This window comes from Phalacrocorax carbo, chromosome 10 (assembly GCF_963921805.1).
Source record: "Phalacrocorax carbo chromosome 10, bPhaCar2.1, whole genome shotgun sequence".
Classification (NCBI taxonomy): Eukaryota; Metazoa; Chordata; class Aves; order Suliformes; family Phalacrocoracidae; genus Phalacrocorax; species Phalacrocorax carbo.
In genome coordinates this window covers 12,613,326-12,629,751 of record NC_087522.1, presented here as the reverse complement: position 1 = coordinate 12,629,751, position 16,426 = coordinate 12,613,326, and the positions used below count along the sequence as shown (strand labels likewise).

The 16,426-nt window shown below is 38.9% G+C and overlaps 1 protein-coding gene across 1 annotated transcript in view; it reads right to left on the bottom strand.

Annotated features, from left to right (window-relative positions):
• LOC135315238 (uncharacterized) overlaps positions 1-16,426 on the bottom strand; it is a 110,304-nt gene that overhangs the window by 39,008 nt on the left and 54,870 nt on the right. The window contains exons 31-44 of the mRNA XM_064462090.1: positions 16,058-16,197; positions 13,784-13,946; positions 13,581-13,667; positions 12,935-13,069; positions 12,433-12,552; positions 11,345-11,562; positions 9,446-9,639; positions 8,450-8,752; positions 7,426-7,655; positions 6,224-6,385; positions 5,346-5,423; positions 3,690-4,046; positions 2,724-3,080; positions 1,287-1,637 (exon numbers count right to left, since the gene is read on the bottom strand). Coding sequence (XP_064318160.1) covers positions 1,287-1,637; positions 2,724-3,080; positions 3,690-4,046; positions 5,346-5,423; positions 6,224-6,385; positions 7,426-7,655; positions 8,450-8,752; positions 9,446-9,639; positions 11,345-11,562; positions 12,433-12,552; positions 12,935-13,069; positions 13,581-13,667; positions 13,784-13,946; positions 16,058-16,197 — 2,895 coding nt within the window. The remainder of the gene's footprint in view (positions 1-1,286; positions 1,638-2,723; positions 3,081-3,689; positions 4,047-5,345; positions 5,424-6,223; positions 6,386-7,425; positions 7,656-8,449; positions 8,753-9,445; positions 9,640-11,344; positions 11,563-12,432; positions 12,553-12,934; positions 13,070-13,580; positions 13,668-13,783; positions 13,947-16,057; positions 16,198-16,426) is intronic.

Sequence of the window (16,426 nt, the reverse complement as noted above, 5' to 3'; positions counted from 1 at the left end):
GCTACTTCAGGAAATCCTGCTGCAGAATTTCTCCCCCTCCACCTACCTACAACAGTCTGGCCTGGGAAAACAAACTACTGGGCAAGAATTGAGGGAAAAAGTGCCATTTTTCATTCCTCCATCAAAAGGCAAAAGAGGGTCAGCATATCATGCTGTCTGAGAGAGGTCACAGCACACTGCCTTTCTTGGGAAGCTCTGAAAGCTGCCTTACTCCCCAGCTCACACAGCTCCTCCCAGGCAACGCCGTGGAGTCCTTCAGAGATGGGGACTCCCAGGATGTCTGATGCAAACCAGATTGAGTGTCCCAGAGACAGGGCCTCACTTCCTTTGCTTTGTATAGAAATGAGACCCTACTGCAAATGATGGCACATTCATGTGATGGAGCGAGCTTCTTCCACAGAACTCCAGTTTTCACTGTATTTTTCTACTGGCTAAGTCTTTTCAATGACAAAACAGCTTTTTTTCTTATCCTACTAGTTGTTCAGACTCAGAGTCTATAGTGAGGTTCCCACTAAACACAGAAGTTAAATCTCATTAATGAAACAGGAGGTGTGATTTGGTGGTCCTCGGTCAGGCACTATAAATGGTAAGGTTCAGCTCAGGGACAATTATACGAACAGCATTTGCAAGAATTACCACAGACAAATGGCTCACCAGGGCAGTCCAAACCAGCTTGTTCAAAACATTACTGTTTCATTTTCAATGAAATTCCCTGAAATATTTCTCAACTGAGGTCTTACAGGAAACGGTAACTGCTGTTTAATGCTGGCTTTTTCACGCTGTGTGCTTTCCGCAGTCATTTTCATACATTACATATCAGTTTGTTAGCAATTTCCATTTTCTGTGAAGCTGATTGAACATTTTCTGACTTGAAGATTATATAATTACTTTATGTATTTTTAAATTATTTCAGAGTTTCGTTGTCAAACTGCTGAGATACCGTACTTGCTGATAGAGCCAAAGACAAGTTTAAATACTCATTTCTAAGATTAAACCTCTACAGATTTCTCAACAATGCTTTTAAAAAACACATCAGAGCTAGTACAAGCAAGTCCATTAATGGTAGACACTGATTCATAGATAATTTGGCTTATACCATATAAAAATACAGTGAATGACTGGCTCCAAAAGTAAGACATAACATTGAAAGAAGAAAATGTTTTCTTGTTTCTCTGCTACCACTGAAATAATGAAACTATTTTCTTTTGACCTTAGTAGGGGCAGAGATCCTTGTTTAGATGTATAAATTCAAGAGTAAAGCAAAAAAAAATAAATCCTTCCAACACCTGAATTGTTTGGCATTTGTTTTCTATAAACATTTTCCACTGAAGCTTCTTTTCAGGGTCGAAGTCCCCATTCATCTGAATCTCACAAGCACCCGATTTCATTCCTATTCCAATATGATATTTTAACTGGTTCTGTGCAGTGATGGACAGCTTATTTTCCCTCGGGAATTCCTTCAGTTGAGGAAGGTCATGCCTGAATTGAATTTCCAGTGTAAACTCTGGGTTGCACTCTGCTCTCACTTCAAGATGGGCAGTCTTGCCTTCTGTTTCAAGGACACAGAGAAGTTCTGCTTGGCACTTGTCTTTCTGAATAGATCCTGTGAGCCGTGACTGAGTTGGAATACTGAGATCCTATGAAGATACAAAAAAACCCCAAAAACCATCAAAAAAACCTTTAGATTATACATACACTTTAAGATAAGTCAGTATTGAATATTTTTTCTTCTCCCTTTGGCATACAAGAAACGAGATTCTGTGCTACAATATTAGAGACAAAACCTACAATCTCTGCACTGTCATTTTTCTCTCTCCCAAAAGTAAGATGGCAATTTTGCCAGAATAAGGTCTGAGGGAAGATTTTATGACTGTCTTGCAGAATGTACAACTTCAGTATCTATATGAAGTTTTACATTTACAAAAAACACAAAATGCCTATTTCTTCAGAATGGCAAAGTTTACTGAACATCCTCTGCTTCATTCAGACCAGACCAATCTCAAATTTTAAACAAACCCACAAAAAGTAATAGGCCTAACAGACATCTTGTATCTGGTATTACAAGGATTTTTTAAAAATTATTTTTAATACTAAAACTTCAAGCTTGCCTTGTGCAACATCCCAAATGAAACAGTTCCTCTCATTGTTTCAAAGTATTTGTAAAAACACTGGAAATGTTGTTATTTTTAATATTTTAAGTGGTTTTCATTCCCTCTTCACTATGGATGATACATACTTTCCTGTCACCTTTGGTTTTATATTACTACTTTGTAGTTTAAGAAGTTAAAACTGAGGAATTAAAAGCAAAACATAAATGCCTATGAACATCTGGAAATAACATCTAAATTCACAATAGTAATTACTTCTCATGTAGTCTGTGAGGCTAGATGGGAAAAACCAAGGAAATTTCACAACTTCTACTTTGATAAAAAAGACAGACCAGTGAATATATCTTTTGACAAATAGTTCAAACTGAAACCGCTGTTCAGCTTTAGAGGGCAGTCTTGGTCTGCAGAGGCAACAAGCAGCAAAGACTGAACTAATCTCAGTCTACAGGGAACACTTACGGACAGGATACATTACATGCTTTCTTTGCTTAATGTTCTAAGACAGATGTGTCTTTAGAGTGGCTTTCTAACACTCAAACATTGTTATTTTAGCTAAAACCCTATACGACCCTGCATTCAATCCCAAATCTATCTTTAAAAGCCTCCAAGAGCTACCTGCAGAAGCTGACATTCTGTTTCTGTTTCCAGTGTCCATTCAGCTTTATTCTGAATACAGAGATCTCCTCTAGCCTTAAGTTTGCATTTGCCAGCCTGCAGCAACAAAATGCCCTCAGTGGTGGAGTCTGTGGCTGCAGATAACAAGACAGAGTTTTCAAAAGGCAGTCCAAACTGACTCAGCCAGTGAACTGAATGCCTGAGCATCCCTCGGAGTGTATATTCGTGTTCGCAGGAAGTATCTATCTGCACATCAACTGTTCTGCCATCACTCTGGAGGTTCATTACCAAGCCAACATTGCAGATGTTCTGTTGATATGAGCCCCCAAAGGCTACAGCAAGCGGCAATCCAATCCTCTGCAACAGAAAAGATTATGCTATTTCAAGAGCATGAGGTAAAGCAACTGCCTTCCTAAGTTGTTTCTAATTAATGAGAAAACATTTCTTCTTTCTGAACCAACATGCTTTTGGAAAGCACCATGCAAGATAGCCTGTTTCATGGAGAAACCAGAAATTTCTCTGTGAAACAAGAGAAAAAGAAACCAAAAATAAATGAGGGGGACACGGACAGACGGATGACACATACTACACACACACTCCTACAACATTTGCATAAGTACTATAGAAGAAAAAGTTCATAACCCCAAAGAAAAAGTCCAAAATTTCAAACAGAAAGGACATGCTTTTCATTAGATTCTAGGACAAAAGTTTATTTTAATTAAAAATCTATTATTATGCAACTATTTTATGGCAACAGCAGTAAAATCTACCATTGTATTCCTCCATATTCTCAGTTTCAAATACATTCCCTCTGTAAATGCTCTGACTTATTGCTCTGCCAGAACAACTTTAGTGACCAAATCTGTCCTTTCCATAAATAATAGTGTCAGGAGATAGTTCTCTGTGACTCATTATGATCTGAAATACACTGACTATAATGCCACACAGAAAATGATCTAGGCTTACCTCCAGACTATCGCACTTGTTTCTAAAAGTAAGCATCCATTCTGTATCTGTTTCATTGCTTGCCAGGCTCACTTCTCCATCAGCTTTTAAACTGCAAGACCCAAGGACAATACCAAGCACGCCCTTATACTTGTCATTTCTTATGGCTGACACCTTCACTTGGTTCTCTCTGGCAATTCCCAGAGACTGAAGCAAAGGCAAAGAGTGCTGGAAGTCAATCTCCAAATGAGGCTGAATGTTGGTGGTAGCATGGAGTTGCAGGCAGGCAAACATGTCATGAAAAGAAACATGTCCAAAGAAGATGAGAGTCAAGTTGCTGGCAAACACTGACCCATTCAATGAAACTCTTGCTGGAGTCTGAAAAATTACAGGAAAAACTGTTGTCAAGTCTGTTTTCCTTTCAGGCAAAATACACTATTTTTAAAAGCTCATGTTACTAAAAGGGAACTATTTCCCTACTCCTCTGACACCATTTTGTATTCATCCTACATATTTATAAATGCCTAAACAAATGGAGAGGTGGCCTAAAATCTTTTTTAAACTTCCATAATCAAAATAACAGGAGAAAACCCAAATCCACAACTCTGTTAAAACAATTACTAATACCAGGAAAACCAACTGCTATTGCTTTTACTATAATCACGTCTGTTTTTACTATAAGTAAATAGTGTTCTAGCAATGGCAGAATGTGTTGAATGCCGCTCAGTCCTCAGCAGGAGCGACCAGTGTTATGCAGATTGTACCCATGTTAAATGAGGGAGGAACTGAAATGCATTTGTCTTTTTCTGGCATTAGAACATACATGGGAATCAGAGTCACTGTGATTACTGTCTTTCTAGAGACAAACAAAACCTTCACTTACAGGAGATGTTTTTAACACATTCTTAAGAACACATCAGATTATAAGGTATACCTTTCTCGAATAGCTCAAGAGCCACAGGAACTTTCATAAACAAATGGTTAAATAGAAACAGCAGAAAATAGAGTAAGAAGTAGTAAATGGGGAAATTCTCAGCTTTTGCCTCCTATGCTCCCTTGTCCAGATCATATCAGGTTGGCTGCTCAATAACAGAACAAGACCATTTATACCGAGTTCAGTTCTAACTGGCAGAAGATACGCTTTGGAGACTGCAGCTAGCAACATGAATGTGACTCTTGCCTTTTGCCTCTTATCTCATTATATTAGTTTTTCTGCTAGGTGTAAGCTCTTGCACTGAGCTCTGAAGCAGCACAACTTGATTGCTGTAGGACGCAGCAATATCGCCTTTAAAACTGCCCCCGTTGGGCCCATAAAGATCCTTTACCTCTACTTTGTATTCTGCACTTGGTGCACAGCTGTGCACTAAAGATGTAAATCTGTAGCACTTGAATGCAAGTTTGTTGATGATTCTGATTCATAATAAACAATCCGTTGCCTGATGGTGAAACTGAGTGCAACCTTCCCCCTGGACTCGTCATAGTTTTTGATGGAGAAGTAACCTGATCTGTTTGAATCTGTGAATATTAAGGGAGTGAAAATACCTGAAAGTGTGTGCAAAACTTCCAGCTAACTCAAATCCCTTTCTACATCTCTGACACTTTCCAGTACTTAGATTCCTTCAGTGGTAGTTAAGATTGAAAATTGTTGACAGCAGAATTTAAAAATGAAGCCAGTACCTCAAAATGATGAAATGTAATTGCTCCACTGCAAAGGCCAAAAAATTGTTTGTTAGCAGATTCTCCACTGCAAGCAACCTGTTGGCATTATCAACAATGCACATTCAGAGCATGAAGAAAAGCAGAGAGGACTAAAATAAAAGGACCGAGCTAAAAGACTGCTTTCAGGATAAAAAGCATGAAGACACTAAAACATAGCTTTAAGATTAAAGGTTAAAGAACAGTTCCAACAAGATAAGGAGTTTAGTTGATCTGAGGCTAAGTCATGTCTCTAATCTTGTATTATCATGCCAAAATATTATGAGCATAGATAAAGACAGAAGAATATCTTCAAACAGTAGGAAACCATTACTTGCTAGAGAGAACTAGTTTTGATACTCTAACTTTTGATTTCAACAGGAGAGAGCAGTATTTCTTAATTTGGCATAGAAAATACCACCGTCAGAAATAGCATCTGAAAGACTGTCTATCAGCTGCGTCCCCCGTTGCAGAAAGCAAAGTCGTCCCTGGGGAGTGCTGTTGGCTGTATGAAAACTACTGCCATTCCCTCTGCTGTCAGTATCACTGCACCCACAGACAGCCATGTGATCCACCTGCAAACCCTGCTTTAGCAAGATGGAAAAGCTGGGACTGCACGTGACAGGGCAAGCACCTACTTCAGTTTCATGAAATAAATGTTTTGTAACCCACTACATCTTGAAAACCTGCTCTTTACGGTTAAGCAAACAATTTTTAGGCTGGCTGTACTGGCCTTGCCTGACAAAAATTTCTCTCCCTTCTGACCTGGCTAGCTTGGTGTCAAGTGGTAAATTTGAACAGTTGAGAATGCACAGCAGAAAGCTACATAAAATACACTATATAGCAGGATTTCTGCAGACCTCTAGTACACGTGGAACAATGTCAATCAGTCCTCCCACATCATGGTGAAGTGAAAGAGAAAGTTCCATAGCGCTGCCAGTGGTTTTCTTCTCTATTTCAATTTTGAGCTGTTCCATCTCCACTGTGGCTGTTATCCCTGTGGCAAACTTTTGGGTGAAATTCTATGCACAGAAGAAACCAAATCATGGAAAGAAACAAGCAACAACATCCCAGCAACAACTGGCAAAGGCAGTCTGTTTCACCATATTTAAATGTCACAGACTGTGTCAGGGCAGCAGCACTGGTAAAATAAAAGTGCAAATTCATCAAAGTGGCTTCATTTCAAATAGAGATTTTCCCGTTATACTAGACCTTCTGAATGCTGTGTACCAATAATTCCTTCTGGCCCCAAAACATGTTGAGAGCATTCAGTACCCTGGAGGATTTGAGTCCTAAGGCATACACGATTAAAGCAGTGAAACTATTAGTAAGCAGGGCAAAGGCAACTGTATAGAGTTCTTCCTTCACACACCTCTGTGTCTCACTGTACTACAGTGGCTGAACCCACCACAAACGTTAGTTTGTTAACAACTTGAGCCTTTCAGCATATGTCAGAACAAGAAAAATATCTGAACCCTTCTTTTATTGAAGGATAATTTGAGATGCAGAACTGCTGTATGTTGTTCAAAGATCTATAGCAGAAATGCAGATAGAGAGAAGAATGGCCAAGTAACACTGTACCAGGAAACAAGATCCGTGATGCTTCTGTGGGTAGAGATTTCCAAACCGAAAGCCATGCTAGACACTGTTCCGCACTTTAGCAGACATCCAAAGGATAACATCAGAACTATTTAAATCTAGTACCAGATACAGTGCAGTCCCTAGGCTCACTGACACTTACCTTATGGCTACATACATTAGGCCTGCCTGCCCCTTCCCATTTATAACAGAAAAAGAAAATTGAAGACTCCTGTTCCTATGCAGCAAAGCACTTCATTTAAATGAGAACTGTAGGATCTCATTTAGTCTAGATTCAGCTCCAAGACTTCAGATGACAGCTACACAGTATGACAAGAAGCCAGAAAACACCTTTCTTTCACATAGTAATTTAGTACATCTCAAAAATGCAGATGCTTTTGGAATAAAGTGCACAGGAATAACCTACTGTTATTAGAAACAGTTCTTCCAGAAATTAAATAGTCTCAGGCAGAACTCTTCTTACCTCATAATAGCCAGCAGCTTCCACAACAAAAGGGATCCCATGTTTCTTTATCTTTGAGATGTTGTGCTTTAAACTCACAGATAGCTGGGATTTAGGAGGCTCTGTGGACAGTCTGTGACCTGCAAACACAGCAGTAATCCTTTCACTGCCACTCTGTAGGGCTACAGTAATGGTATGATTTCTTGTGCCACGGTCACACGTGGCAGTAAGAATGCCATCCAAGGGCAATCCTGTCAACAGGGAAGAAAGCAAAGCCAACACCGTACTTCTGAGTTGTCATTGTAAAATACAGAAAAGATTTATTACAGATTAAGAGAAGCCTTCTATAATTTTTCATAAGAAAAGACAGACCTTTTTTTAAAAGTGCAATCATCCAGTTAGCTGCACTTACTGATATTTATAGTAAGAAAGGACATTATCTACTACATGAAAACCATATTTAAAAAGGATTGTTAAATTAAAATGTGGCATGCACTTTGGAAGTCAAGGATTTTTCTTTTCTTAATAAAGGATATCTATCAATGGGTGTCGTGTTCAACTCCAGTAGTTAGCTTTTAGAAAGTTTCAAAAAAGATTTTTTCAGTCTAAAGTGACAAAGGCAGTTTACACATTCAAAATTTTTGATAACTTCAGTTCATTAAAATCCTTGGTTTTGTTTAGGATAAAAAACACTTGGCATATTTTAGTCTCCAGTGTGATTTATTCAATGACTTTTAATGCTTCCATTCTGGCCGAAATCAAAACAGGCATAAAAATATGCTTGGAGGATATCAGTATGCAGGAATACAGATGTACAAGAAAGAAATAATTTACTCTGAAGTAGTTCAAGGAGTTTTTAAACAGCTTTGAATCCATTTTATTGTATTTTCTCAACAATATTAAAAAGAATGTTGCTACGACTGGCTCACATTTTGTTCTGGTGTGAGCAAATGCAACTCATCTATTTCCACTGGTCTGCACTCATTTAGTTAAATTCATCTTGACACCATGTTACACCATACCATCGAGTCAGTTTTCTTCATACCTGCATTTTTTAAAAAGCTGATATTATGTGTGAAAGTCCCACAGACTCTGCTGTACCCATGACTCATGACATTGGAAAATCCTATAGAAAGGGCTTTCTCATCCACCTGGAAGCTAGCTAGCCCCCTTTTCATCTCTTTACTGAGCTCCAAGTGTCCTTTCAGTTTTGCTTCCATTGGGATTGCCTGACTGCCATTCTGAAACATAGCGAAAGTGATATTGTGTACGGTGGTATTCCCAAACACATTCCTATTCCTGAGATGGAGTCCATACAGTGTTTTGTTGATCATCATATTGATGTTACCTGTAACAGGCAGAAATGATTACCATGGAGAGAGTCCTGTGGGACAGAAATAACCAGGGTTTGATAAGCAACATATAAATTAATCATTAATTTAATACCAGGAGTAATTAAAAAAAAATCCATTTATTATAATAGATACTTTAGCCCAATCCAGAGAGTGAATCAGTTTATTGTTGAGAGAGCGCTTCTCTACTAGTAGAAGTGTCTGTGTTTAAAACAAGTTGCATATTTCCAGCAGCTGTTTCTTTTTACTCACCAAGCTGCCTGTGCCTTTAGGCCATGGACTACACTGCACTGCCTTCTGAAGGAAAATATACAGAGGGACTATGACCTATCACAAAAGCTACATGTGTAACTCCAGGCTAAACAATCCCTCTGGAGCTCTGCAGTTACTACCCCACCCATGGAGCCATTCAGAAGAGTAAGGGCCTCAAGTCAGGGCCCCCCCACATGTCAGAAGACCTGCATTGGAAAGATGACACCCACTATTTCCTTCAATCAATGAAAATTTGAAAATTATTAAACTATGTTAGTTCACTAAAAAGTTGTTTCAACCCAATGACCAGCGTTTCATTTTTGCATGCTAAATACTCTCTTTTGTATTATATGCAGTTCAGTAAGGACTAAATTAAAATTAAGAAGTTTCCTTGGATAGCTGCAGGCTTGGCAGCAAAACACAAAATAAAAAAGTACCATCATGAACGTTGTTTTTGCACTTCAGTAATCCCTTCAGAGAAAGATGATGAGGTATGGCCTGTAATCCAGCAAATGTGTGTTGGACTCTTCCATTTAGGGACAAAACAAAACCAACTTTCTGCTCCCTGGTTCCCATGAAGTCCACGTGAAGCTTATTTTCATTAAGCTTCATCTCAGAAGATAACAAAAGTCTAAAAAGACAGAGATAAAAATTTCCAGTAAGATCTTATTATTATGCTTAATTCATGATTGTCAAGAGAACCTCCCTCACACTCAAAGCAGGATCAATGAGAGCAGGGTGCTCAGGACCACGTGTGGTCAAGGTTTTGAGTATCTCCAAGTATAGAGACTCCACAGACTTTCTGGGCACTTGTTCCAGTGTTGTGAATCAGTGAATCAGATGCCTTGCATGCTATTCACCAGATGTTTATGAAACTACTCAGTAAAGGCTGACAGACTGGCTGACCGATTTTTCTTCAAATTTCTTGGAAGCTTTTGTTATGATCCCTAATGAAAGAAAAAGATAGAGTTGGAAATTAAGTCCTCTCTGTCACAATATGAAATCTCTCTTCCGTGCTGATTTAAAAGCAGCATTGAGAATTCAGCTTAAACAATAATTTTGAATGCCTCCATCATTTGAGTTTGGTAAATGAACCAACACCTTTTTCTTTGTATCTTAGTCCTGACTTGAACAGTGTTGGAGAAACACAGCACAGCTTTTTAGGGAAACCTGCTGGAGTAACAAGAAACTCAATTTTCAGTGTTTCAAGTATAAGACTGAGGCAGAATTTTCACCTTGCCTTCAACAAACTGTCCATTGAGATGTCTGACTTTCTAGACTGAAGTAAACTACACAAGATACCTAAAAGTGAAGTAACCATATTTTCATTTTTCTTAGAAATTAGAATCCTCTTGAAAGACTGATAAGTAAAACCTCAGTGAAAATCCACTTAATGAGAATAATTGAACTACATAATTCAGGGAAGTAAGATTCATTTCACCAGTAATGACTGAAGTCTGTATAGACTGCATCTCTCTATCAATTCCCCAAAAATATTCAATATTTTCATTTTCTCACTTTTCTCCCTGTAAAATAAATCCCAAATAAATAGTCATTCCAGCAATGTTAGGTGTTCTGTTTTACTTCCTGTGAAGTGAGCTGCAGTAAAGTGCTCTGTTACAGCCTAAGCTGGTATTAAAACAAATTAATGTACTATCAGAAGCCCAGAACTTCAAGTAAGCTGCGGAAACATCTTTCTTGAATATTTTATTTTTCTTTTACTAGTAAATCTAATGAGCTTCAACTGAATTGTAATAACTTCTGATTTCTTTAATTCTGTCTCCACATTCTCCTTATACCATCCATCCCCTACACTGCTGAACAATGGGACTTCTACAAAAACATCAACTCCCTCAACTGCACACTTTAGTATTTGTGAAATTTGAAAAGTCGGCTGGAAGACAGCTGAGGCCTTGGTGGGCCAAATTTCAATTTCCCACCCCTTATACCTTAGAGTTTTCCACAATACTTAATAAAACTTCATAAACACTGGGAAGTGCCCTCTTCCACTGGCATAGCTTGTAAACATTAGTTCCTTCTGAGAGGACAAACAATGTGGGGAAAAAAACGACTGATCTAAAACCAATAAAACAGTACCACCCGTTCATTCAAGTTATTGCTATACAAAGTCCTAGGAAAGCAACTAGAACACATTAACTTAACTTATATCAACTTATGAAACACAAAGAGCAAAGTATTTCAATAACAGGGATAATGCATGAAATGGCATTTGCCCAGTGGCTTCTGCTGCAGCTAATATGAAAGTAGTTATGTTTAAATACATATCACAGGACACTCTTCAGCTCCTCTGTTAACCAAGATTCTGACTTCTCTACCTTGACGGAAACATTTTGCCCATGAGCTGCAACTGTATTGATTCTGGGTTTGTCAGGATTGTCTGATGGAGGAAAGCCCTCCATTCGACGACTTTGGCATTCTTCCTGTTTTCATTGTTCATATCAACCTCCAGCATTAGCATGTCCCTTCCATTGGAATGAAGGTAAAGAGAGCCATTGAAATTGCTCTCACCATAACCCTTTAGGGCTGCCTGGGCCTATACATAGAGAAAAAGAACAGGACATTAAGGATCTCATACCATAATACAGAATACTGACATATCAGTTTGAAGAATAAGACTGCAGACAACAGTTTGGGCCTGGGAAAAAGGGTACAGAGAGGGAAAGGTGGTTTTAGTTTTTGCCTTGTTTCTTACCAGCTAAGTCTTTTTTTATCTGGCAATAAATTAATTAATTTTGCCCAAGTCAAGTCCATTTTGTCTGTGAAGGTAATGTATAAATGACCTCCCTGTCTTTATCTCAACACACAAGTTTTTTCAACTTATTTTCTCCTCCTGTCCTGTTGAGGAAGGGGAGTGAAAGAGCAGCTGGGTGGGTGTTTGGCAGCCAGCCAAGGTGAACCGACTACAGAGGATAAAGTTCATCCTAGAGAAAGAACCTTCTGAATTGGTAATAAAAGCTACAGATGACACCTGATTTTGCATATAAGCCTGTCACCTTGCTAGAGATTTCAACAAAAAATTATGAACTACATTGAATTTTAAATATAATTTATCTTGACTTTCAGCATTTTCTGAATTTCAGCCAAAACACCTACTCCAACTGCATGTAGCCATCTAGCCAGAACAAACTCTAACCATAAAAAAGTAACTGTTTCCCTAGCAATTTACGCCTCTCCACAACACATAATGAATTGACCAACTTTATAGTATATACATACATTTACATTTGTGTTCCCATGCTTGAAAGTAGTTGCACAGCAATTTATAGCACAGAGTTAAACAGCTCCCAGGTTGACATGTATTCCTAATGCATGCAACAAGCAGGAGACCCAACAAAGGACTGAGCACATGAACTGCAAAAGCCACAAGTTCAAGCAGTAAGACTGTAATAATGAGGGAACTGACCTGTGAAGACACATTCTTGTTGATGATGGTTTTTACACTCACACTGTAGTCAAAGTGTTCCGGTTTTGTCTGCCTGGAAAACAGCTCCCCACTTAGGTCCATTGCTTGTGGAAACTCAAGCTATTTGACAAAGTAAAACGTAAACATAATCACTGCACTCCCATCAGTTGCCGTATGTGATTTCACATCTGAACTTTTAACATGAAGTGGACAATGTGTCTAAGCAAATGCGTGTATAAAATTTTACTGATTTTACCCAAAGACACTGAAAAATAAATCAAATGCAGTAAAAAAGTAAGAAAACAAAAGGCTAGTGGGTTTCTTACAAGCCATTATTGATACAGATTATGTTTTGATCTGCTGAGATACCTAGGGTCTTTGTCAGGGCCAGGACTCTATTGAACTAGGAAGTTTATAAGCATAAAACAATTATAATCCTAAATGCAGTAAAATAGCCAAGACATAAAAAAAACAAATTGCCATAAATGAAAGCCACCAATACCTGGAATGAATGTGTCACATCCATGTGTAAAAGATGTCTAAAATCTGCTTCACTGGATTTGTCCTGATAACTCCCCAGAAAGCTGAGAACATCATCTTTATTGACCTTCAAGGTAGTCTCAAGCTCATATTTCACCTATGTGTTTAGAATGTAAATAAGTGAATTGCATCAGGTATTAACCCTGTATATTATGAAAGATGAGAGAAGGCATCCCTACATATAATGAAAAATGAAAAGGGTTAAGAGCTATTGTGTGTCAGAATGAAAAATGAGCAAAGCAGGAAAAAAAACACACCTGTATTTGGTAAGAAACATTAATAGATACAACTAGATAAGGATGAGAACCCTGAATCCATTCCTCCCCAGTACTTGTTATTATTAATAATACTCATGCATAATAAGATTTGTAAAATAATATATTAAGTATTCTTATAATGAATTACTACATAACATATTATTATATATTATTATACAAAACATTGTATTAGGGTGCCACCAAACACATCATTGCCCTCTGAACTTTTTGGTTGCAGCATTTACGTGGTGAGGAACTAAAGACCTATAGCAAGTTAGATCTGAAAAGACAAATTTTAAATGAACAGGTAATGAGTCACTCCTTCTGATATTTAATGGGAAATTTACTCACATTTTGGTGACTTTGAGTTAAAATGCAAATTTCAGCATCTTTGGGCAACAACTTGTAGTTATAAGGATGAGTTAAGCCAGCACATATCTAAAAAAAGTTTGAGAGGAAACACAAGGAACATAAGATATATACAGTAAGTAAATCACTCATTTATGCTGGCTTTTTAGGTATGCCAGATTGAAGGAAATTCTTCTATAACTCACATAGGGGCTTTCAGGTTGGTATCCAAGCGTAAGAGTTTGAACTGTTTCCTCCACCCCATTTATCAAAACTTTTGTTTCCAAGAAGTAGTGCTTCTGCTTTTTGTCAACAGTAAATGTCTCCTGCAGAAGGAAGCTCTGCAGAATGGGCAGTTTAAAAGGATGCCTGGAGAAAAACAAGGAATAAGTGAAGTGTAAAAGGTCTTTATAGACAATCACAAAAAGAAATCACGTAGAGTTCAACTTGAACTCCAAAAATTTTCAATTGCAGATGCCATCGGGGAGTCATGTACAGAAGCAAAACACATAGGACCAGGACCTCTAAAAAATTACTGTAGCACAATTACAACTTCATACAAACCACACACATTTATCAGAATTTCTGATAAAAGAGTTTCCTCCCTGGATTTAGTAAAGGCTTGGAAGAGCATGGAAGAGGGTGACGCTCTAAAATTCTGACATGCATAACGAGTACATACACTTCATATACCTGCATGCCAAGACTTCATTTCAAATAGGGACAGTGTCCAAAAGCTTATGGCAGCTTTGAAAATCACGCCTATCAAACACATTTTATGCTTTCTGTAGAAAAAACACCTGCATGCCAAGAATCCTATGCAACAGATGTTCAGCCAATACATAGTTCTTGGAGTAGTTTACTACTTCAGTGTAATGTTTTATGGACTTTATTAAATATTTCTGCACATTTACTTGGTTGGACATCTCTGAAATATGCATTAACTTTCAAAGCAGACATTGGACTGCCTTTATACATGTTAGGATATCTGGTACAGCAATTCATTCTTCATTTACATACTTTTCCCATTACTGAAAAGGCATATTTTTTTAGCTCTGAGATGCACTGTGGCTCCTAAGGGAGCTTGTGCACTTATGTTGACCTTACTATGCCTTAAGAAAGCTGAGATGTCCCCAGAGATGATCCAGATTTCTCAAGTCTGAGCATACAATTTTACCAAGGCCTTCAGACTGTATTTTGATAATGGGTAATGAAGAGAGAAATTTCAGAGACAGCCAATATCTAGAAGGAGAGCACTCTTCTCATCAGGACATGGAAACATGTTCCAAAACCTAAACAAGACCAAAGGGATACCTTTGGCTTTAGAATAGCTATATTATTTCTAAGGTCTATAAAAAAAGGCATCTGGGTGGCACTGAGGATCAGATCTGGATTTTGGAACTTCTCACCACTTCAAAGTTTGGACACTCCATAAATCACAGAATCACAAAATGGTAGGTGTTGGAAAGGACCCGTGGAGATCATCTCATCCAACCCCCCTGCTTGAGCAGGCACACCCAGAGCAGGGGGCACAGGAATGCATCCAGGCAGGGTTTGAATGCCTCCAGGGAAGGAGACTTCACAGCCTCTCTGGGCAGGCTGTGCCGCTGCTCTGGCACCCGCACAGGGAAGGAGTTTTTTCTCACGTTGAGGTGGAACTTCCTGTGTTCCAACTTGTGCCCATTGCCCCTTGGCCTGTCATTGGGCACCACTGAAAAGAGTCTAGTCCCACCATCCTGACACCCAGCCTTTAGATATTTATAGGTATTGATGAAATCTCCCCTCAGTCTTCTCTTCTCCAAGCTGAACAAACCCAGGTCTCTCAGCCTTTCCTCATAAGGGAGGTGCTCCAGCCCCCCGATCATCTTGGTAGCTCTCTGATGGACTTGCTCAAGCAGTTCCCTGTCCTTCTTAACCTGGGGGGCCCAGAACTGGACACAGTACTCCAAATGTGATCTCACTAGGGCAGAGTAGAGGGGGAGGACAACTGCCCTTGACCTGCTGGCCACACTCTTTTTTACACAACCTGGGATATTGTTGGCCTTCTTGGCCACAAGGGCACATTGCTGGCTCAGGGTCAACCTGCTGCCCACCAGCATTCTCAGGGCCTTTTCAGCATAGCTGCTGTCCAGCAGGTGAGCCCCCAATCCCCAAAATCCTGCTGTTTTCATGAAAGAAGACTAAATATCCAGCAGAGTTGCCAACCAACACATTTCCACAGCACATATTGCCTCTTGCCTTTGACAACTTTGTTCACTATCATTTCAATAACAAGGGCAAAAGCTAAATGGATGCAAATAACCAGCCCATGAAGTCAGCGTGCTTGAGCAAGTTTGGACAGCCAGATGGGAGGAAGTGCAGGCTTTGCGCAGGTGGCACTTCCACTTTGTAAAGCCCAGAACGTTTCCCAAGAGCATCAAGATGCACATTAAATTTAGGCCAAAACATTCTTCAGAGTAGAAATAATAAGACTACTGAACCTGAAATGGAGGGTTCCACGTTTTTGATAGAGCATCTTCTCCTTCTTCAGCTCTTCCATCTGACCTTCAAACTGCAGCATGGCAGGCAGACTTTTATAACCTCTCCATACAGTTTTCACAGAAAAGTTTGTCTTCTTAGGCTGCAGCCAAATCATGAGACCAGAAAAGGAAAATTACATCATATTTACTGCATCCATATTCAGAAACATCCATGTAGAAACTACATTGTTCAACAGGCTGCAGAAAGGTGGTGATTTCACAGATCAACCCCTTTCTGCTTCAGTTTAAATCCTGATCTCCATTTACATAGGATTAAAAGTGACATTAGTAGAAAACCACTGACTTCAGGAGAAGACAAATGTCCTATAA